We start from the raw sequence: 24,627 nt of genomic DNA on the forward strand, positions 1-24,627 counted from the left end.
CCATTACTTACCAAGTAAGCTACGTTTTAAAGAGCACAGTATTCCACACTTCCTCAGATAAATCCCCTGACTCTCACTCTGCCCTTGAAATGTGGCAGTGTTGAATTATAAGTGACTGTCGGTATTTGAAATACGACTTGGAGTTGTGGGCATATTTCCAGGCAGTGCTAATGGCACTGGATGCCACTGGAAACTCTTTTGTTTCTGTCTCTTGCTTCAGAGACATCTTGTCAATGTGCCCTGGAGTATCTGGGAGCCACATACCGAACATCAGGATTTTTACTACATCAGGCTGCTACCACTGTCTAAGGACAGAGTGAATTTCAGATGACTCAGAGGACTTGGTCACCTTCATCTGGTTTTCCTGCATTATGTTGTCAGCATTCTTCCTGTAGCTTGAGTTGATATTTCTATTCCGTGGTTTATTGGCATGGCACAAATTGCAGATCATCACACAAAGTAAAAGTGGCACAATAACAGTGTGGAGTTCTCCAGAATTCCCCCTGCTTGAAGGAGTGCTGGTGCTACTTTAAAGTGACTGATTTATGCCTTAGTTAGCCTGTGAATGATGCTGGTGTTTACCTCATTTAACTAATTTCACAGGTAGCCACATTGTTCCTCAGCAGCAAATATTTAGACATACTTCCAGTGCCACATGCCTCATAAAGATCTGCACAGTAGAGCTGTGCATGTAAAGCAGCATGGCATAGAATAAAGAAGTCTTTTGAGACAAGAAGATCACTTGTTTAAACAACAGAATCATAAAATTAGTGGTTGATGAAAGTAGCCAATACCTTGTTTACATTTGAATAAATCTTTTGATGCCGTGTCAAAGATAATCTTCTTTGAAAACTTAATTCATGCTGGCTTGGATGGGGACATTGTGGATTTGGAATTGGCTGAAAGACTACAAGCAAAGCTAATCATAAGTACTAATAAGGGACTGATGTAGCAACCAGCCTTATTTATTATCTTCATTAATGATCCAGAAGAGGCAGATATCTGGATAAGAATTGCTTTGGCATTTAAACTGAAGCAAGTGCCAGACGTTATGCACAGGCAGAGGGAGAGTATAAAAACAGCTCAAGAGATTAAAAAATGAGCTAAAACAAAGTTCATTTTTATTTTTTAGTGTAAGCATGTGTATCTGCAAAGAAATATCTGTAACACTTATCCTGTATGCTAGGAAGAAACTGAGATTCAAATAAGCTGGACATGACAGGGCCTGAATACATCAGAGTTCAATGCTTACTTTAATGTAAATTCTCCTTATGTTCCTTTGCATGTGTTCTCCGTGGGAATGAACAGCTAATATCAATGAAAAGCCATAACCAGTTCTCATTATCACAACATGGCATCCACAAGGTCAGTGCCATTTTGGACTCCCTGCACAGCTGAACCATCCAACAGAGATATTGTGTATTCACTCTGTGATTCCTCAGACCCTTCCATTGCCTAAAACTCACCCGGGATGCCAAGACATCAAAAGTTTTGTAGTCAAAACTTTCCCAGGCTGGTGAATAAAATTGGATACACTTAAATGTTCGAGGCACCTGATTTATGTCCTGGAGATAATTTTGGGCATCTCTTTATGGTTGCAAGTCCTGAGAGTGCTGTGTTGAGGGCCACATAAGCCATGCCAAAATTCATAAGCCAACAGCTCCATCACTCCCCATGTGTGGAGCTCTGGTACAGATTTATAGTGCTGTCTTTTCTCCATGGTATTTATGCAACTCCTTCCACTCTTCCCACAGGTAGTGGCAGTTTGCACTCCATCTCACCTGCCATAAGTCACCTCTACATCCTCCAAAGGAGGCTGTAAAGCTGCAGCTGGGGAGCACATCCCACCTAGCTCATCCCAGTTTGCTGCAAGTGCTCTTCTCACAGAGTCCCGAGGGTCTGACCTGCTGTGGAGTAAAAGCAAATTTGGCATCGCATCTTCTCCCAGTAGCAAGGGCAGAATGTGTTCACCTCTTGTCACCCTGGCAGGTTTTAAGACCAAATGGGCTCTGAGCAAATTACAGTACAAGTAGGGGTCTTCCTTTTTGTATGAAATAACCTTGAGATTTCATCACAGACCTGGTAATTCCAATTCACCTCCCTTCTTTTTCTGACACAGTGCAGTGATTTGAGCTGATGCCTCTAAGCAGAGTGTGCTGATGGCTGGAGCATCTCATTGCACCTCTGATTGAAATTACTCCCATTTAATACTCGAACATTCTTCAGAGCCCAGCCTGGAGGGACGTGCCCCAAACTCTGCCACCTGAAGTGACAGCATGGGAAGCAACTGTTGCAGCATGGCAGGGCACAATAACTGCACAACAGGTTTAAATAAAAGCTTTAAAACTGTTTCACACACAGCACAGCATGGACAGTTGGATGCTTCCACTTGATTGCAGTGAGGAGCACTATAGTGTGTAAACAAATCTTTCTCCTTCAAGATTTGTTTCCAGTGCTCCATCTGGTTTAATGTCTTGTACCAGTGCTGGATGACTCAGCTACATAAATGTCTGTGGGAAGTGATTCTGGAGTGTATTGTCTGTGACATGCCTCACCTGCTTTTATTAAGGACTAGCTTTATGCTCTGAAACACAAGGGTTTATTTTTCTTCCAGAATCAATGGGCTAAATTCTGAGAGTTGACATCTGGCAGTGCATGAAGGCAAGAGTAACCCAGGTTCTTGTTAATAGATCCCTTGGGGCAGATTACAGTGAAACAACACTGAATGATTGGTATTTGTAAATATATATATACATAGGGTTTATTTTGGAACAGTTTGGCTGTTCCAAAGGAGAGCAGGTATGTGGCCATAAAATAATAATTTTGGTTATTACTATCTATAGTAATATAGCAATAGAAAAGCATAAGAGTAACACTTAAATAAATGTATGAGGGAAAAGAAAAAAAAGCATAAGAGTAGAAAGAAATCCCGCCAATGGATCCTTCAATGAGGCTTGATTGTTGCAATTTGGATGTCCATTGATCAAAGTAATGGTCGCAGTCTTGATGCATCAGGGGTGGGGGAAGCCCCCAAAACACAGAGTTCAATGGGTTAATGTGTGCTTGGGCTTGGTGAGAATGCCCAGGTACCTTCCCCGGTGGGGGAGCTCTCAGTCCTTTGGTGGAAAGCCTCAGAAATTACTCTGGGGGTGCTTTGGGGGTCTTTGATGGGTTATGGCCCCTTCTTGCCTCTCACATTAATCTAGCTGAGCCAGTTATGCCCCCTCAGATGGGATGAACATCCTCAGGACTTTTCCCTGGGGTAGCAGGGGGAATTTTACAACTGAGGGAGGACAACTGGCATGGTCAAAAGCACCATCCCACCCTGCAGGATCTGCCTCTTGCCTGGCCTGGAGCCCTCTATGGTGGGTGCTCACACCCTCGGTCTTACCAGAGGCTTCACCACCATACACCCAAAAACTCACTCCCTGCCCCTCAGGGGATGCAAGCCCAGCCCCAGCAAAGCACAAATGGCAAATGAGTCATTAACCATTAACACTGCAGTCTCTCACAGTCAGGAATAAATGTTCTTACATTGTAGTATTGGGTGAGTTGAAAGGTGAGAAATTATTTATTTACACAACATGGGCTCTGAAGAATTCAGATTAAATTCAGTTGGAGTGATTGAGCACTTCTGGCAGCTAAGCCAAAGATCTCTCTAAAAATTCTCAATTATGGAAAAGTTCAATTGGTTTGTTAAAATTGCACAATGTGAGTGGACTCAGATAAATTTTGCAGAAATAATTTCCCTAGCTTACTTGAGTCTTGGGGGAGCAGAGGGATATTTTGCCTTTAAACTTGCAGCTTTTCAGAAACTATCATTTTGTTCGTACATTGCAATATTAAATAATTTTTTGTGTTCTTTAGCACGTTATCTCCTTTAACACATTCTCTCCTGTCCAGAAAACAGATGTTAGCTTCACTTAGAAGACTTTCTTAATTACCTCTAAAGTACTTGTTTCTGCTTGACTTCTTGTTTTGCTTTGCTTATTTCAATAATGGGAGAACAGACCCAGAGAATTACCCAAAGAAAGAACAAAACAATCACTGCTAAAGTAGCTGTTAAATAATAATTTCAGTCTTACTCTCATGCATCCCAGCACTTTGTTTGCTTTCCTCAGTGCTGCAATACACGGAGCAGAGATAGCAACCTGTTCACAGCACTGAGCAAATTGTCACACACAGATTTAGGTACCTCCAAGTCAGATTTCGAGGAGGTCAGGGGGAGCTGTACCCGTGTGATAAAGCCACTGTCGGGGCATTCCATGCATCTCTAGGTAGCATGTTATAAAAGTCCAAGCTTTTATTCATTTTAAATGTAGAAAAAAGCCCTGTTGCATTGGAGGCGTTGTAGTTGGGAGCCTCTGATGCTGGCAGCAGCTGTGTTCTTTTTCTGAACCTTAATCTGAAAGGAAGGAATGAGTAGTGTTTAATTTCTGCAAGTTTTAACAGTAACAAGGCTATACAGCCTTTTATGGATAGATTTCCAAGTGATACTTTCTGTAGCCTTCCCTCCTCCTCCATCAATTTTTTTGGTTCCAACGCTTCTGCCACGAGGCTGTGAGGAGACATTTCTGTTTTCTTATTTAGTTTGGTGAGCCTGTGAATGACGCACGTTCACTTGTACAGGAGGAGGAGGACAACACTCACAAAACAAGCCTGCAGGCACTGGAAACAGACTGGGAATTCTTGCATGAGCAAGATGAAAGGACTGGATGATGGTGACAGAAAAGGAATGCAGTATTTTTAACATAAAGAGGGAAAAAATATAAGGCTGCCTAATAATGTATAGAATGAAATGCTTGTTTTCTGAGTTTCAAATGTCCCTGAGTTTTAAATATCCCTGGTGTATTTTGTGAGTTGCAGCCATGTAAACAATGCTCAACAAAACACCCAGGAAACCAAAAAAAAGAAGAAAGAAATCAGTTGTGACACCCAGCAACACACTTCACATGTAAAATTAAATGGATGTACCACTGCTTACATTGTAATGTTTGATTAGTGGAAGAGTGGTAAAATGTTTTTGACAGGTGTAGTCCAGGCCAAATCCTGTAGTCTTGACAGAAAAAAAAATTCCCCATGGAAAACTGTAGATGTCTGACAATCTCAACTATATCTGTGAACCATGACCTAGGATATTAGTTTCAAAAGTGAATTCTGTTAAACTATCAAGCAAGATGAGAGATAATTTGATCCAATACAATTTCCTGGTCTGTATATAAACTGCAGTCCTTTATTTTAATTTTTCCAACTTCTTAGTTTTATTTTAATTCTTCAGACAATGTAGCGAAGAAGATCTACAGCACGAGTGCAGAGCTCTGCCTTCACAGAAAGTACAGACCATTATTTGGAATTCTGGCTTCAGGGGAGTGGTGCCTCATATCTCACTGAAATTTTTAGTCTCTTTCATTTAGATGCAGAAAATGTTGTGTTGCCTGGCTCATCGCAGGAGACAGTCTTCTTGAGAACATTTGTTGACAGTTCTTTGAGAGTCTGAGGGGGAACTACTCCTTATAAATGGAGCTTTTTTCAATAGCCATAAAATATGCACAGCCTTGGAAAAAAGCGATTAATTGTCTCTAAGTCATGCATTCCACATTGGTTCAGAGCAATGAGTGAGTGCATGTGCTGGTCAGTTCCCTCCAAACTGACTGGAATGAGAGCAGGATCAATGTTTGAAGAGTTTGCTCAGCTGTATCTGTTGCTTGTCTCTATGCAGCTTCTGCAAGTGAGGTCAGCATTTTACTCTGTCAAGTAATTCATGTTCCTGCAGACTTGGTCTTTAAGGGCTAACTCAGACAGAATTATCAGTCCAAACAAACCATGAGCCAGCCCTGTGGTGCTATTAGCAAGACAAAGAAACCCTAAAAAACTTGTAAAATTTCCAGCATTTCTTACATGATACTTGCCAGGAGTAGCAGTCTCCTCAGTGAAGAGCCATTCAGGTCAATGAGGACTTTGATATTAAAAGCCATAAGAATGATGTAATAGTTGAAGTGACTTTGACAAAAAAATAAAGTGCTGCATGAGGCTGAGAAGGCACTTTTCCATTACTGTGAGTGATTAAGATACAGTGTTACTTTAGATGAATTGAATGATGAGCATCCTTAGGGATATTCTCAAGGAACTAGCAATCAAATTTTCTCTGACCTAATCCTGTACTTTTAATTTGTTGTATTACATAGTTGCCTTCTCTCACATAGTTGCTTTTAAGTATAATCTCTTAGGGTTTTTTTTTGGGGGGGGGCGGGATTTGAGAGCTCACATCTTTTACCAGTGAAGTAAAAGAATGAAGAAACAGAAGTGTCCAGTTTGTTCTGGAGACCTTCAAGTCATCTTCAAATATGGCTCATCAACTTTCTCTGGTCTCTAGATCCAGTTGCCATTTTCATCTGGAGAACTCTAAGTCTAGGTCAGTGTCCCCTTGACTAATGTTAGCCTTTACTGAGTGACTCGAAATTGAGTTCTGCCCATCTCCTGCTGACCTGCAGATGTGTACACACACTAATAAATTCCTTTTTCCAAGAAACAACCTGCCTAAGTTCCAAGTAGCAAATGGCAGTGCCCGAGTGAACTGGACTTGGATCATTTTTAAATTCAGACTAAAGCCCTGGGTTAATGCAGTGTTAGGGGAGGGTCTCTCATTCCTGGTTACAGAGACTTCATCTCTTGCAAGGGCTCTTTCATGAATCCTGTTTCCTGCTGCTCTGGAGCTGGAAGAATGGATAGTTCTTGTTATGCCTCTGCATAGATTGCATTCATGAACCAGTCCAAGCACCAGGACAGCTTTGGTACCACAAGAAATGCCTGTGGAACAGATGCAGGTGTGGAATCACTTCCAGAGAAGCAGCAGACCTGCTGTTAAGGGGAAGTAAGCTGGTCCAGCAGACACAGGCAGAGCAGATGTTCCTTGCCTGGGAGTGCTGTAAATGAGCTGGGATCCTGGGGCAGCACAGCACAGCACACTGGGCTGCCTGTTACCCCAACAGGAGTGCAAGGTAAGGTGCTTGGCATCATAATGCAGCACTGTCAGGGACGCCCATCTGGAATGCAGAAGGATAAATCTCCCATCAGGAATTGACAACTCTGTGCTGTGTTTTTGGCATGAGCTAATTACAGAGCTCATGCACTGATTTGCTTTCTGACTGAGACTAAACAGAGTCAAAGGATTTCCCACTGATGAAGTTTATACGTGAATAATCTTCTTCCTACCTGTGAGGGGAGAATGGGAAGGAAAGCAGTATCCATGCAGCAGTAATCTGCTTATTTGCAGCTCTCATAAACTGCTCCTGTGTCTGGTGAAGGAGTGGTTGATACACAGGAGCTCCAAACAAGGATCTGGATTGCAGAAAGGTGATCTCTGATACATCAATTTTTGCCAATTCTCAGGCTCTGTGTCCCCATAATTGCTCAGCCATGTGTTATGGGGCTAGTCAATGATAATAATGAAAAAGAAAAAAAAAATAGAATTTTACATGCCTGCTGGAAAACGTTGGGGTAGAATTCTGTGATGTAAGAAAAAGCCTCTCCAAGCAGTGCTGGGTTTGTTTCTCACTTAATTTGCAAATCTTTTTAATGTTTTTAAACACGCTTTTCAATTCATGCTCTTGAATTGGTCGCAATTCTAGGGAGAGATGCTTGAAATTAAATTGTTGGCTCTCTGTGCTCTGTGGTAACTCTAACCCTCGACTAGGCAGCAGAGAACATGCAGCTGGGGTGCAGACAGCTGCTGTTCAAAAGCCTCAGCACAGGAGTGCATCCCGGGATACCTCACTTGTCCTGTGATTGGACTGGTTCTCCTGAGAAATGCCCTGCTGCCTTTGCTGCTGGCCAGGACCTCAGCTCTCAGTGGGCAGGCTGATGCCTCCTCAGTCCTGGTGATTATCTCAACTGCTCTGATCTGGGATCTGTTCCTTGACATTCTCCTTGCTTCATTTCTCCAGCAGCAGAGAGCAGAGGGGTGGTGCTTCCCTACTTTCTTCAAGTCATGATAGTGATGCAGAGCTGTTTTTTCCTTCCCAAGACCTGGGAGAGCCACTATATTACAACTGGACACGTGTGTCCAGCCAGGTGGTGCAGCAGAGTAAGAGGTGTTGGGAGCCTGAGTATAACTAGGAGAAACTCAGGTTTCCCTCTCTCTTCATTAACCCAGGATAGAGGGGGCTTGAAGAAAGGTACAGCAGCAACAAAAGATATTCGGGTCTTGTGCTTCCTCCCCCTCCACACACCCTCTCCCTTCCCATTGTCCCTGCTGGGCATTGTGATTTGTCCTACAATGAGAACACCTAGGGAGAAATGCCTTAAAAAGAGAATACCATGCGTGAGGAACTGTGTGATTGCTTCCATGATCACAGAATCCCAGAAACAATCAGGTTGGAAAAGACCTCTGGGATCATGGAATCCAACCTTTGACTGAACACCACCATGTCAGCCAGGCCATGGCACTACATCCAGCCTTCCCTTGAACACCTCCAGGGACAGTGTCTCCCTGGGCAGTCCTTTCCAATGTCTAATCATCCTTTCTGTGAGGAAATTCTTCTAAATGTCCAAGCTAAACCTCCCCTGGCACAGCTTCAGACACTGTTCTTTTGTCCTGTCACTGGTTCCCTGGGAGAAGAGGCCAATGCCCACCTGGCTACACCCTCCTGCCAGGGAGCTGAATGTACTCCAGGGGTGGGGGAAGCTGTGATTATTGCCACTGACATCAACCTGCAGAAAGGGTGTAAAATGCTGCTGGATATTGGGCTAACTGGGCACTCCTCCAATTCCTACCTGCTGCTCTTACCTTAGGAGAAATCAAAATGCCCGTCAGTGACAATCACAAGGGAGAGAAGTGTCTGTGGACAGTGCACACAAAGACCCCGAATGTTGTCACCCACCACAAAGGGCCAATTGTTTTTCTTTGAAACCCAGTTTTTAAATGGAGACATAAGGAATTGAGATGCTCATTGCATTTGACCAACTGTGTAGCAGCACCAGCTGCTCTGAGCCAGCCACCTGTCCACAGTGACAGCTGTGCTTCATCCTTTTGTGCAACACTTCATGTTCCCCTTCTGAAGGACAGCTTTAACAGCAGAATTTGATGGGTTTAGTGCTACACAGGTAGGACTGTGTGGAAGTTTTGTACTCTGTTAATGTAACAAAACTTCTGTATTGTCTCATTTACCAGTAATCTGATTGATCAGGAATAAAGGCAGGCTTCAGTTTCTGATTGGAATCATGATTAGTGACGCACTAAACAGGACAGGACTGGCTTTGCTCTTTCCATGGTGCTGAAGCAAAGAGCAAGCCTGAAAACCCCCAAATTTACATGTTAAAAACAAGCAATGCCAGTGGGATCTATAGGGAAGTCTGCCTTACTCAAGATTGCAGTCAAGTATCATTTTCCAGTGAACTGGCAGAATCACAGTAATAGTTGTTCTGAGTGTGACCACACTGTCACATAGTTGTGTTAATATGAGAAATTCAGGGAGGTACACTCTCAAGACAGTACATGGTGCTATTACAGCATCAAACAGCCTGCTTAAGGAACAGTACTTCTGGAACTAATCTAATTTATTGACCAAAGTTTTCAGGAGATTTAAAACCGTATATTTTTTATCTTTAAAAGAAGGGTATACTTGACAGTGCTCCCAAGGGAAGCAGACTTGTGAGCTTCTGTGTCTGTGTACTTGGAGCTGAGTTTCCCACTGTGCCACATGAGAGATACATGAATCAAACTGGAATAACACCAAGGGGTTATTGTACCTGCTACTCTTCCGTGGCTTCAGGTGTTATCATCATCTGAAAGGCAAAAGCCTGGCTGACATTGCATAGAAAGGTTCCAGAATGATGCCAGTCCCTGCCTTTGGCAGGAAAAGATCAAGCTGAAGGAATGAACTTAAATACCACGTGCTGCAGTACATGTCATGGAATTACCAAGCTGACTCCAGTGTTTGCTGTCCTGCTGCACACAAATATGTGCATCTTTTTTTGCAGCATTTTGAGTTATTGTAACTAATTCACAAGCTCCCTCTGCTGGCCTACCAGCATGGGAGGGCAATGGCAAAGCTCCTGTTAGGTTTGTTGCAGACTGACACATTTTCTTCAGCTTATTTTGACACTTTGTACAACATCAGAAGAAGCGTACAATCAAATTCATGTAAATGGCTTTTTAGAAGTGTAACAGAGAGAGATTTGATGTGTTAGGTGCATAATTAAATGTTTTTATGTGCATAGAAAATTTTTCCACAGTAATGTAACTGTAGCTGTTACCTCCTGAAAGTGCTCGTGCATCTATCAAAAGATAATGATACTTGGCTGCAGTAATGCCTTCTGTCACAGGAAAGAGCTCTAAGGAAATAAATACAGACCTGTTAAAAGAATTAAAAGCTTCCAGTCATCAAATGCACTCCATACAGTATGCAGTTTGATGTAGCAGTGGTTTTCAAAATGAGCCAAGGGGTTTGTACAAGCATTCAGAGGAATGAGAAAGTGCTGAAAACGTTACTCTAATCAGAAGAGCTCATCCTGTTGCTTTTTGCCTAATTCTCAAGGTCAAGATTTCTGTCTCCAGTTTTCAAAATACGTACATGGGGCTCAGCACTGTCACAACCAATAATTGCGAAATCTCCCTTAGTAGATTAAAAGGAGTTGTGAAATTATTGACTTCACACAAAACAATCTCAGGGTGAGAGATTGCTAACAAAACCCAGAATGATGCTCTTTGATTGCTGTAGACATAGTGCTCTTGGCTAGCTTTTAAGAGAGATTTACAGAATTAAGGACCTGCCTTAAATAATTCACAAAATTGTGGAGTGCCTTTATGGGAAAAGGCATATTGTCTGCAGTGGCACCACAGAAAAATGGAGAGACTTTATGAACAATCACAGGGCTTTTTTACTGCAAGTCAGGCTCCTAGACACAGACAGTGGTACAAAGAGAAGGTGTTACAGTGCTGCCTCTGTATTGTGCTTAAAGTAACAGTTCTCATATATGAGAATGTAGCTGTCACCAGTGTGAGTGGAGCAATGATTTGGCAGCACTCAGCATCACCAGACAATGATGTAGAATAGAAAATAAAATAACTCCAGCAACCAATTGATTCAAAAAGTTCAAGGAGAATGTGGAATGCATGTATTCCAAACTTCAATCTAGTGAGGAGACTAAAGTGGTCATTTCTAACATCAGCTGAGACAAAATCACCTCTTTTGGCTCAAGTGGGCAGGCCACCTCTACTTAAGCTGGAAAAGGAACATGTATGATGTGTGTGTTTGATAAATAGCTGAAAGCTTGAGAGGGGCTTTTTACATGGGCATGCAGTGACAGGACAAGGGGAAATGGCTTTAAACTGAAAGAAGGCAAGTTTGGTCTAAATATTAGGAAGGAATTCCTTGCTGTGAGGGTGGTGAGGCACTGGACCAGGTTGTTGTGGAGAAGCTGTTCAAAGCCAGGTTGGACAGGGCTTTGAGCAGCCTGGTCTAGTAGAAAGTGTCCCTGCCCATGGTGGGGAACTTGGAACTAAATGGTCTTTAAGGTGCCTTCCAACCCAAAGCATCCTGTAATTCTGTGGTAGAACAGGTTGTGATGTCTTTAAGAATACAAAAAGGAATTAGGTGAAATTTTAAAGCACTGTCAGTATATCTCTTCATGCCATTAGTCTTCCATTCAAGTACTAACATGATGAAAAGTAATTTTACCTTTGCTCATATTCTCATAATGTGTATCTTATCTCAAGCATGAAATTTTTTTCTAGGTAGCATTTTCTTGTATTTGCTTTATTGTGCATCAGAAGCATTTGATGGCTCCAGAGGGTGTGATATCAATATACCATTATTGTTTGAAAGCCTTGAGGATGATCAGTCTGTTTCTTTTCTGTCCCTAATTAAACATTACTTCCGTAATTCCCAGGGGCGAAGGCATTGCAGCTACACTGAAATGAAAATGAAGTTTGTAGGACCACAGTTGGACTGTCTGTGGTTATGATTAATGCATTTTATGATTGTTGTTTTGGTCATAAGATTTAGCTGTTTTATTAAAGTTACTGTGAGGGACCATAGCACAGACTTTTTTTTTTTTTTTTTTTTTTTTTGTAAAGTGACAGAAATCTAAGGCGGTTTTAACACAAAATTAGTTGAAGTAAAATGTGTCAAACCAATGGAGATCTTAAGTGTGATTGCTGATTATTCAGCCTTTGGCAGGCCACTAATAGTGATGGTGAGTGAGAGTTTCTGTTCCAGTCAGCCATTTCCCAGAATAAGGAGCAAATGCAAATCCTTCATATTTAAGTGTTCTGGGAAACAGGCAGCAGCCCTGCAGTGACTGTGGATTGAGTGACTTGGTAAGAGGTATTTGTTGTCCACATAAAGATTTATTTGTTTAGCTGTTAGTTAGGACACATCTACCTGGTGTAAGTCAGAGAGGCCAGAAATAAGGTTGTTTTCAAGATAACACAGGTCATTTTCTTTCCCATTTTCTTCCGTCACATGGAATTGGGTCAGGTGGGTTGATTTCTGCCATTCATTCATGCTTTTTAATACCATTTTTCATCTGTCTTTGCATATAGGCTTCTTTCGCATTCTGAAAAAGAGGTGACATTCATTAGCATATTTCATTATGCCAGCCAAAAGGGTATTCTGTGTACAGACTGAGGTATTCATAGTGCTCAAGTGTTTTGACTTTTTACACTTACTTTATATTAAAAAACAGTGAACAGTGCATTCTTCTCTAGCTGATACTTCTTTATGCAGCACTGTGGAAGGCTGGATTTGGGTAGAAGTTTATATCCATTTAAAATACACAATCAGCATTCTAAACCAGTCATTAGTTTAGTTTAAAAATTAAATGTGCTGAACATAAAAATAAGCTTAGCAAAACATGGTTTGTATTGAAAGCCAGTTGATAATAATAAGTGAAGGAATCATCACATATAGAAAAGGAACTGATTAAGATTTTTCTAACCCACGTGCCTTTGCCTTTGAGAATTACAATTAGTCGAAATTATCCTTCACATTTATTTTTAAAGGATGACCTTATTAATGCTTTTACAAGGTATGGAATTCAGAGGAGTAGGTCCCAAATTTCAAGACAGTAAAATGAGAGCTCTGGAGAGAATTCAATGTTTCTCACCATGTCTTTGCTCTCATTTGCTTAAGATTCAAACCATCTCTCTAAATTCTGTGAAGATAATTAATTTAAAAATGACTGAAAATGAATGAAGTCTCCAGATGTTAATGGCTTATTTAATTCTACTGCAGTAACATTAAAGAACACTAATCAAGATGAGAACTAGGTTGTTCTCCAGGTTGTACAAATACCAGAGTCATTTGGAGCAGCTGTAATAAAATCCTTTGTTATCATGGAGCAAGGTGAGACACAAACAAGATCTTTCAGCCATTAGTTTTCAGTCAAGTTTTAAGTAGCATTAATTATCTGAGCATCTTTTACAGTCCAAATGAGAAAATACCATTTATAACAGATGTTGTCTCCATATTAAAGCTATCAGTATTTTTTAAACTTAAAGAAGTAATTGTAAATCCTATGATAATAAAATTATAGCAAACCCAAATGTGTTCAGTAACATTTCAAAATAATTCTGATATTCCTGTTAATTTTAGGATTGTTGTTTATCTTGTCAAGATTATTTGTACAGCCTTTACCTTTTTTTTTCATGTGTCATTTTTCCTTTTTGCTTTCTCAGTTCTCTTTTCACAAGTTGAAATATATTTCTTCAAAGTACTGCTGCCATATGGGCTTTCCCCTAAAGCTAAAACAGTACTTTGGTTAAATTATTTAATTGCCTAGGTGCTGGTCAGTAATTGGCCAGGTGGCTGACACAGGGCATTGCTGGGGATTGCAGTGAATTGCATGTAATTAGATTAATGTAGTTAAAACCTGTAAAACTGATTTCTCACTGAGTGCTTTAAATCATTAACATGGAAAAGGTCATATCTGGTGAAATCTGTGATTTGTCAATCTTACTTCTGACACCTCGAAGAGTGAGGCATTTGTCATTTTTAGGGACTGCATTAACCTGTTTGTGATGCTAAAGCCCCACAAGCATAGCTAGCCTATCTTCATAGAACCCTCTTCATTTTTCTTAGCATTTTCATGTGTTAAGAAAGGCTGATTCTTTTACTGAGAGGTTTCTGAACTCTCATACATAGTAGTGATTTTCTGTAATTTGTAAGCAATTTAGTAACGCTTCCTTGCTTCTTTTTTTTTTTTTTTTTAACTCTTGTCTGTAGAAAAATCTGTCTAGGTCAGTGTGTTCCAATAAAGCCTGTAACATTTACTTCTTTAATCTTGTCCTTTGTCTTCTCCTAATGCCTCTTCCCCCTGTCTGGAGGCTGATGTTCTGCAGCTTGCCTGCTGCTTGTTGTCAGCTTCCATCACGCTGAAGGATCTCTGGGAAGGAAAGACTCTTAGAGGGCCTCTTTTCACCTCATCTGTGCAGCTAAAGATTTGACATTCACTTCCTGAGACAGGATGAAACTCTGGTTTTGAGAAACATTATGTAAATCAACTGTGTTATGTAAGGAACTCCTAATAATGATGTACATTACAGCATATTTATAAGATTAAAGGCAGTGCTGCATCCTGTGCACTGGCAAAAAAGCAGACTCCTGAAAAATGTCTTAAAAATGAAATAATTAAAATAGACTTGATGTTTGTTTGATGTTTCTGTTTAGGTCCTGACTGCAGCACAAATTAAATCAATTTGCCTGGCCATACTAGAATCAGGAAAACAGTATGCAGTGAAGAAGAGGAAACCAGTCCCCCTGATGTATTCCTACTATGGAACAGAGTATCTTGGTGAGTAAAACACACCAGCACCTCTGAGAGGGTGCTGTGTGGAGATGCTGAGCTAGGAGGCACTTCAGAAATAAAACACCTAAAATCTACAGTGTGGGATTTCTCCTCACTCTGTTGGGACCATCCAACCTCCTAAAGCTAGGAGGAGGGACTGAGGAGCTGGAGGGAAGGGCTGGTGCTGCCAAGCACTGGGGAGTGCCAGAGGTTCCTGTGCTGCAGCAGGGCAGCAGCTTCATTCCCCCTTCTTTCTGCCCTGCTAAATGAATCTGCCTTGGCAGCAGCGGCAGTGAGGGCTGTGGTGTGGAGCAGGTCACTCGGGGCACTCTCAGGGATGTTCTCTGGGAGCTGCTGTTGCCGTGCCAGGACTGGCAGAGCGGTTTTGGCTGTAACAGGGACACTCAGGCACGTGGTCAGCTGCTCATGGGCAGCCTGGAGCTCACCTGGAGCAGTGGTGAAAGGCCACTGAGCAGGGCCCTCGTGGGGTTCTCAGGGCCCAATATCAGCAGAAAGTGTGAGATTGGTTCACAGTTCCCTGGCAGGGGAGCAGAGAGCAGTCACTGAGTGGTGTGTTCCACAGACCCGGGTGGAACAGACAGTTCTTGTGCTGAAATTCAGGTGTTAGCTCACTGATACTGTCAGTCAGTAACTGCAAAATACCCATTTATGGCCCAGTTTCAATTTGCATTCAGCAAGTAAAAAAATATATTCCCCAGATTCAGCAGTGTGTCAAGAAGAGTAACACCTTGAAACAGCATTCAGTTCAGGTTCATTTTAACTTCATACAGTGAATTTCAGTCATATCAGAGTGGGAGCAGAAGGAATTCATACATATTTTTGCAAAGCTAGAGGAACTAGAAATGACAGAAGTAGTGAAATACGGTATTATGCACCTAGAAATCTTTTATTTCAAACATTCTTTGAGTATGCATGAAGAAGGTGAAGGAGCCCTGCTCTGACAAGGAAATCTGTCCCAAGGGCAAGTTGCAATGAGTTGCAGACAGAACCTAAACCCACCCTCCAATTCAGTTGTTCTGTTCTTTCCAGGTGCAGCACATGGGCTTTCCTCAATCCTGCAGATGTTGCTCTCCTATTACGAGTACCTGCAGCCAGCAGACCAGGAGCTGGTGTGGCAGAGTGTGGATTTCCTGATGGACCAGGAGCAGAACAGCAACTGGCCCCCTGAGCTGGGGGAGACCATCGAGCGGGAGAACGAGCTGGTGCACTGGTGCCATGGAGCTCCAGGTTCTTTTCCCTTTGATGCTATGCATAATAGCCAGATGCTGATCACTTTGCTTTTCCACATTAGGTGGTTCCGTGTAGAAGATAATCTCAGGTTAAATTCGACCAGACTGAAAAAAACCAGAAGGACATAAAGAAGTTACACTTAGAGATGTGGAAATTCATTAATTGCTATTGTTCTACCCCAGAAAAACCTGTATCCCATCACTGTTTTTGAGTAATAACACAGGTGTACCTTACAAGAACACTTCAGCTACTCCAGTGTTTGTTAAATTCAGACCACAAGTCAGCTAAACATTTCCTTAGGCACTTGAGTTGGTTTTGTGTCACGTGCATTCTTACAAAGTTACCATAAACTGAGCTGTGCAGTGCTCTGATGAAGATTATGATTAATTTATTTAAATCCCCTATAAAATAAGCCAAATAGTTTTTTTTTTAAGCATAAGTTAGTATGCACAACTGTGTATGACAAGAATAAAGCAAGGTAGGCTTCATTGGGGCAAAAAAAGAGTAAGTTTCTTTTTCTCATTTAGTAAAAGTTTGTATCTGTTGCCAGTGTAAGAAATTTTCTTGCCCTTCCTTGTGTTTCTGTCAGTGTAAGCAGGTGAGGTGAACGGGAATTTGGAGCCAATAGAAGACAGTGCTAAGAGTTTACCGTTTAAAGGCAAAAATGTGACTGCTCTTTTAAAATAATGGAAGTCTGGAAATGTTAGAGTAAACCCTGACATTCAGTAATAACTTGAAAAGATTGAAAGTGGAGTTGTCACAGGGGGTGGATAAGTACATCTTACTGTGTGTTTTTAGCACAGCAGGTACTCCCCCCTCCACATGGAGCATTTAGAGGCTACGCTGACATGTGTAGAGCACAAGACTGCACTGTGTTCTGTGAAACCCTTGGTGTGCTTATTACAAAAGACAGTCTCCCTGCTCTTTTCCTAGGCATTGCATATCTGTTTGCCAAAGCTTACCTGGTTTCCAAGAAGCCTCAATATCTGGACACTTGTATCCGCTGTGGAGAGCTCACCTGGCAGAAAGGGCTGCTGAAGAAGGGCCCTGGGATATGCCATGGGGTGGCTGGCAGTGCTTATGTGTTCCTGCTGCTGTACAGGCTCACTGGGAACTCCAAATACATATACAGGGCACAAAGGTGAGCATTCCTGTCTTCTGCATTGAGGGTAACACCAGAAAGTTCCAGGAGGGTTTATAAAGCAGAGTCTGTGATCACCACCCTCGGATGGAACCCGAGTGTTTTAAGCTTCAGGGTCAGTTCTGGCCCTGAGTTCTGGGGTGGGTGCACTCTGTGGGAGCTCTGCAGTCTGGTTCCAGCTGCCTGGGCTCTCCCAGGCCTCTCCCTGCCTGAGAGCCTGCGTTCCTGCAGAGAGAACTGGGCTGGCTGTGGAGGAATCACAGGTCTCATCCAGGTCTCATCCTGATGTGATGGCAGAGCTCAGACAAGCTGTTGACCCAAGTCCAGCAGTAGAGTAAAATGTGACTTGTTACGATTTTTTCAGAGTATTTAACAGTATTCCATATTATTAGAAATGGAAAGCAAGTATAGGCTGTAGTGTACAATTATTTTATATTTTTTTCATTTACCATTACCACTTTTAGCTTAGCTAGTAGGGTAAATTCTATTTTGTCTGCTTGCAAGCATGTGTGGTCCAGTGAAAATTCTGTCACAGTACTGCAATTGTCTTTAACTATGTATCTCTAGTTTACTGTACATTTTTAAAAACATAGTATTCCATGTTATTGTTTTTCTTACAGCACAGAATAACAAGGGGAAGTGGTATAGTAATTAAGATGACTGATTTTCAGCCCTTTGCTATTTTTTTACTTTGTGTAGCTATTTCAGCATTACAGAATTTGTTGCATTGATGTGAAACATTGCTTGCATGCTAAAAGTAATCAAAAAGTATTTGTTTAATGATACATCTTACAGAACTCAGAAAAAGTTTATAGCTCTTAAACAAGTATAATGCACACACAGATTGCAAAGGTTTGCCTCTTCTGGATCTAATGAACCTCAGTTTCTTGTGGAAATTGAATAGTGTAAAATTTGCAGAAAAGGTTAAATACTGATCATTCTATTTTTTTAAATTACTGAATGTTGTTAAAATGATGCTTCCAAACAACAAGTAGACAGAGAGGGACATAAAATAATAACAAACTCTATTTTTTCTCTCTTAGGTTTGCAGAGTTCTTATTTACAGAAGAATTCAAGTCTGGTTCCCGGGCACTAGAAAGTGTATATAGCCTGTATGAAGGTTTTTCAGGAACTGTGTGCTTCCTGACTGACTTGCTGCAGCCCAACCAAGCCGAGTTTCCTCTCTTCAGTGTCTTTGTGTAAAGACTGATGTTCTCCAGGGCCACATCCCGGAGGTAGTGGGAGAGGGCACCTGCAGTCCCACTTACTTGTCAAGACAGGCTATTTACAAAACGAGATGGGGTCCCACTAATGCTAGCCTTAATGTAGCTGGGAGTCAGATCAAAAACAACACACACTGGGGCTTGGGGGGTGGGGAAGTGTGTGGTCAAAATAAATGGGTCAGTGGGGGAAAAAAATGGGGGAGCTGATTGAATCTGATGTTGTAGATATTTATCTAATTATTCAAGTGAGAGAGAAAGGGGCATTATCAAACTTTTAATTTGGTGGAAAGAAGGCAAGCTAGAATTGCAAGGGCATGCAAAAAAGAAACAGTGATGCACCCAGTAGGTTTTAAAAAGTCCTGCAAAAACAATTCTTGGAGCAATGCAGTAATTGGGGAGGGTGTTGTAGACATGTCACTGCACAAAGGCAAAATCTGGAATTTTTTTACCTAAACCACATCTGCTAGTTTTAGTAACATGAATTAAGAAAATCTGTACCTTTGAGTTCTTTGGTCCTCATATAATGCATATAATGGCAGTTCTGTAGATAGCTGTGTGTTCAGGCTGCAGTTTCACAGTTCATTTCAGCAAGTGGGGTCTCAGTGTGTAAATGAGCAGTGAATTGGACCCTTCCTTTTAGAGCTCAGTCAGTGGAAGGAGCTGGTCTCCTTTCTGATCTACTGTAGCTCCTCAGTCTCCTCAGTATTTCCTACCCATAGAAGATGGGTGGAGCCATGGAGAAGACTTGGATTGAAAAGTTCTGTAGCAAAGGTGCAGCAGGCAGATGCTTTCTTCATGGTACAGCATTGCTAGATAAGTATTGTTCAGTGATACAAAAGCTTTCTTCAAAAATTAATTACTTTCAGCAGCATTTCTGAGCAGTACCCTAAGTTTTTCAGACAATAGAAAACTTATTTTCCTTGATGAATTCTTCATTACAAACCCCATAAAGTGAATACAGTCCTGGGATGGCATACTGATCCTCAGAAAAAACCTGATAACAAAACTCAAAATTGCTTTTTTTTTTTCTAGTTAGCAAAGTAATGTATATGCCCAAGTGATTTTTAGCTAGAAAAAAATTTAGATAGAAATAAATGGGTTGCTCAATAGTAGTTGCACTAGTACATATAGTTGCAGTTATATGCTGTTTTCTATGTATTATAGATATGATGACATGGTATTGAAAGCTAAAGAAAACACTAACATATATTTGTACTAAAAGATAGAAAATTAATATCTACATTTAAAACCTATTTATTTTTTATTTATATGAGAATAATATCCATAAAGACAAATAGGGAAAACCAATATGTCAAAAACTGAGGTTAGAGAGAAAAAGCTGCTATACATGCACTGCCAAACAATGCAGTCCCTCTTCCTGCATTCTCAGCTGGAGGAGATTACCATTTCTTTATTTTTAATGCCTAATGGATTAAAGTTCCCATTTTATTTCAGAGGGCTTTGATCAGGCTATAAATTGGAGCTGGGTCTTGCAATCCTTCCACATTTTAATGTAATAATCCCTTCCTGCTCTTGCCACTGTTATTTTAATGAGATGGCTTGCATTATTGGCTCACTGCAGATAAGGATTTCTGTTACTCTGTCTTGCACTGTATGACTCTAATTAATTATTTAATCATAGAAATAACACAGTTATAAAAACACATCAAGTTAAAAGGTTAAATGATCTTTTAAGAAAGCCACTAATGTCACTTACTTGGTTACTCTGAGCAGTGAGATGTGTACACACACAGGGATGAATTCCGTAGGGAGGGTGTACACATGAGGCTGAACCAAAAAGTCAGTGGATATGGGAGTGTCCTCTGCCCAGCCCTGTGGAGATGCTCCTGTTAGATCAGAGCAAAGCCAAGTGTCAGTAGTGAAGATCCCAAATCCATTAGGATTTTTGATTTAGTTGGTTCCTGTAACACATTTGGCTCATATATTTCATAACTGGAACCTTCTTAAAGAAAAGTTAAAGGAAGGTAAAACTTGGCCTATCCACTTCTTTTAAATGTGATTCTTCACAAATGCCAGGAAATAAACGTTGAGCTCAGTGTCAGTTTTCTAGTGGCTGTTCCTGTGTTGTCTCTGTTTGTAGGATTTCTTCTAATTCACATTCAGAGGAGACTCTGATCTTCTCTGTGTTGTGATCAACAGCACACACAAAACAGATCTCCGGTCCCCACAACCATTCTTTGTATATGAAGCCACAGGTTTTGGAGGGAGAAAAAAACCAGTTATTTGAGCAAGAGTTAGTCCATTCAACAATGAGAAAACCTATGGGACCACTCAGTTTTTGAAATCTAGGTCCCAAACATCACTGCAGGTTATGTGAGTTCAGCACTGACTCTGGCAAGGGCAGCACACGAACATCCAGTCTCATGGGATACATCTGGTAAAAATCTTGGAACACATTTGTTCATCTCTTTCGTCAGACATGGCAGTTTGAGCTCACTCTCAGAGATTTGTGGCTTTTCTTACCTGACCTGGCTGGGTTAAGGTGGCTTCTAGATGTGCTACAGTCATGGATTCTGAACACAGTGCAAATACATCCCAGGGCTCTTTGGAAAATGCCACTCATTAAATGAGCAGGTTTTTTTCATCTTTCCCCTCTTTATTGTCTTACTGATTCCTTCTCTGTACTATATATGCTGTTACAAATGTGCTCTTGCAATCTTTATTTGTTGCTTTTAAGATATTGACAGAACAGCAACCTGAGTAGAGCTGTCAGCACTTTTCAGTGTAATAAAAAGTAAGGTCCTCTGTGTACCCTTCTTCCTGCTTTGAGAAATCAATCTTGCAACCTTTGCTAGACGTTCTCCACGGGATGCTGTCTACTCCTGCTCCCGAACTGGGCCCTTATGGACTGAAAAATGTATTCCTGAATAGATCCTGCCCTGGTGCTGTGGCAAAAGACTGTGTTGTGGGAAACTCCAGAAGCCTCTTTCAGGGTGTAAAACACAGTAACTACGTCATGTTTGCATATTAGTTTCTTGGTTGTGTTTAGCTTCCAAAGTGTAGGCACTAGGAATTTAGGTGATATAATAGTATTTCTGATTATGCTGTTAAAGCAAAGAGGATGCATTATGTGGGTATTGGTGCTTATTTGTGATGTACCTGTGTTTGTGTGGTGCTGTTTGTGAGTAAAGCTGTAGATTACACATCAGTTTAAGGAGCTGTATACTGATCATGACTTTTAGCCTGCCATCCATAGATTACTGTCAGGAATTAATTTTGAGGGAAACTAGATCTGTAGTGTCCAGATTTATTGATTTCAGCATTCATAGAACCAGATGCAATAAGTTTTATCAACAGTGCAGTTCTAGCAAATATATCTTTATTTTTACCTGCCACTCACATCTCATCATAATAACGTGTTCATTTTGTGCCACTGCTTTCAACATCTGCTTTGTTTGCATCATTGTTGCCTTCAGCTTCCCTGCCTTTGTTTCCCAACTTATGAATAACTTGAGGAGGCTGAAGAAGCAGCCCAGGTCTTTTGTTCTTGAAAATAAGATTGATTGATTTTGCTTAAGCAGGGTGTTCTACTAACTTGCATTGCATTAAATTATGCTCCCAGATGGTCTCTTCTCACTGGCTGTGCCATTTCCTACCTGCTAAGGAAAAATCATTATCCTGTATAACAACTGTCACTGGTGTTTTACTTCATTGAATAAAACAGAGACTTTCTAGGGAGCATGGTCACTTCTCCAGTGTTTCAGTTCTGTTAGGACAATCCAAACCAAGTGAAATGGCAAAGCATTCCAAAATACACTTTAAAGTAGTTCTGGGAAATATACATAAGGGAATGCAAGTAAAGAGATCACCTTTATTGCTACTCTGTCAAATTAAGTAATGCCACTTTGATGTTCTAATGCTGATTATATATGAACATGGAAAGAATATGACAAGAATACTGATGGGTTTTTTTAATACTGTGGAAAAAACCAAGCCGTAGGTATCTGCTGTATTCAGAAATGTAGAGGGGCAATTTGTGCAAATGGAAACTTTGATAAGCAATCAAGCTTTTGTACTCACATAGTTTTCTGCATATACAGTTACAGCATCTGCCAACATATTGCATGTTTTATGCCAACAGTGACCTATTTTAGTGTATGCATGCATTTTGGGAATATATCCTTGTTCTTTGGATCTCTGAGGTCTGCCAAGTAAATCTCAGGTGCAGTAATCTTCTACATGCCTTGAATATTCACTGGCATGAGTGCATATTCTAATCTGTAGGAAGATTAGTATATCAGGACTAAAATTGCCCTATAGATTTTCAAAGAGTAATCTTACTCTGAAGAACTAACAATTGCTGGCTGGCAGCACAGCCTGAACTGCTCTGAGAAGACATTTCAGTTTATATAAATATGTCTTAGACTAAGTAATAGCAGCAGAAAGCTAAATTGAAAAGAAATAAGAAAATGACCAAAAATCCCACTATGAAGGGAACAACATACTTCAAAGCCATAAGCCAAAAATGCTCAGGGCCCACAGAACAATACAGCAATTTAGGGATGTGAATAGGCATTTTCCAAGGGAATAGCCCAGTGTTTCATGGCACAGGTAGTGGTACAGCAAGCACTGTGCAGGTTTCAGCTGCCTTGAACAGCACTCCATTGCCATTATAGCAAAGTCATCAAATGTTAGAAAACGTTTGCCTGTGAAGGAGTTGCCTGTAGCTGAATCTCCTGCCTGCTCCTGTCTTTTAATGGAACAGGACTGATACGCACTATCCATGATGAGGCAGTTTAAAAAAATACATCCAAGAAGCCAATAGCACCAACTTTTCCATCTGCCTTGGAATTATTAAACTTGACTAATTTGTACTGCTACTGTTGGTCCTACAGCCCAGATATTTGAAATTCTACATCATTCTATCAAAAAATACTAATTTATAAATAGCAATCTGCTTGAAAATGCATAAGGCCATATTTATTTGCTTAGAATGGAGTCCCTTGACTTTGTTCATTGCATGACTCAAAGAGAAGATGGAGGCATTTAGGTCAGAACAGCAATACCAACTAGAATGGCAAAAAAAAATTATTAAAAACTCATTTTGCCCAGTGGTATAATAATATTTGAATACAAGAGATTTTACAGTGTACTGATATTAAGCAACAGCATTGCATGACTATGTAAAAGTCCTTAAGTCAATTATATCCTGTAGGGAATCGAAAACAGATTCTAGTCCAACATACATTTTTACTTCATTTGGAAGAGAAAGGCTGTCTGACCAGAAATTTAACTCCTGTCTTCATTACCACGACCACACAAGAGAGAAGGATTTGCTTTAACAATGGTCTGGTTTTCCCACTGAATTGGCCTCCTGCCCTCATTTTAAGAGTCTGATAGGCCAACTGCTGATGTCAGTGGTGAATTCCACTTGGTTCCAGGCGTGTAAGGTAGCTCCTTCCACACGTGGGAAATGGGTAAAACTGTCATTCCAGACCCCAGGCCTACAAACTTTCCTTTACACATGAGTCCCGTGGAATTAGTAAGGCTTGCATAGTATGAGGAAAGCACAGGTGTTTGCATATGCAGGGCCCTATTTGATAGCAATTTATACACATTTTATCTCAATATCTCTGCAATATACGTGAATACCAATACAAATAAAAAGTACAGGGAAATTAAATGGCATTATTTCATGCCTAGTTTGTGTTGGTGCCACTTGATTATTCAGCATATTCCAGTGTGTGATGTTCATTCCTTGAGTACGTGCCACACCCTAGATTGGTTTCTCAGTGTTACAGCCATTCACAGCCATGATGTGGTAACAGGCCTGTAGAATCAAGGTTGATTTGATTCTTTAGAGATGCACCTTATTGTTTGAAAGCAGGACCCCTGCTTTTCTAATATTTTAAACACTGTGATCTTTCAGAATGTGTTTATTGTATTAGTTTTGTATTGTAGATTATGATAGAAACTAGATTTTATAGCTTTTTAAAAGCAGTGATAATACTAGGCTTCATAGTGGCAGAACAAACTGTGTATATCCATATTATGAATATTAAAGCTGTGATTATATTTTGCCTTAAATAAAAGTCCAACCTTGAACAGTATGATCTTGCACTGGATTGTTTATTTCTGTACTTATCTTTTATAGTGCTGGCAACTCTTCCTTCCAGAATAGTCATGACTCAGTGCTCCAAAAGCTTTTCAGTGGTTATCAAAAGTAAAATAAATCATTTTAGAATGAGATAAACCATCCAGGCT

General features: G+C 40.7%; 1 protein-coding gene across 1 annotated transcript in view; it reads left to right on the top strand.

Annotated features, from left to right (window-relative positions):
* Window positions 1–24,460, top strand: part of LANCL3 (LanC like family member 3) — a 36,343-nt gene extending 11,883 nt beyond the window's left edge. Inside the window, exons 2-5 of the mRNA XM_063393008.1 lie at window positions 14,670–14,793; window positions 15,838–16,035; window positions 16,972–17,179; window positions 18,223–24,460. Of these exons, the coding sequence (XP_063249078.1) occupies window positions 14,670–14,793; window positions 15,838–16,035; window positions 16,972–17,179; window positions 18,223–18,382 (690 nt within the window). The 3' untranslated portion in view covers window positions 18,383–24,460. The remainder of the gene's footprint in view (window positions 1–14,669; window positions 14,794–15,837; window positions 16,036–16,971; window positions 17,180–18,222) is intronic.
* Window positions 24,461–24,627: the final 167 nt, after the last annotated feature.

Source organism: Prinia subflava, chromosome 3, assembly GCF_021018805.1.
Source record: "Prinia subflava isolate CZ2003 ecotype Zambia chromosome 3, Cam_Psub_1.2, whole genome shotgun sequence".
NCBI lineage: Eukaryota > Metazoa > Chordata > Aves > Passeriformes > Cisticolidae > Prinia > Prinia subflava.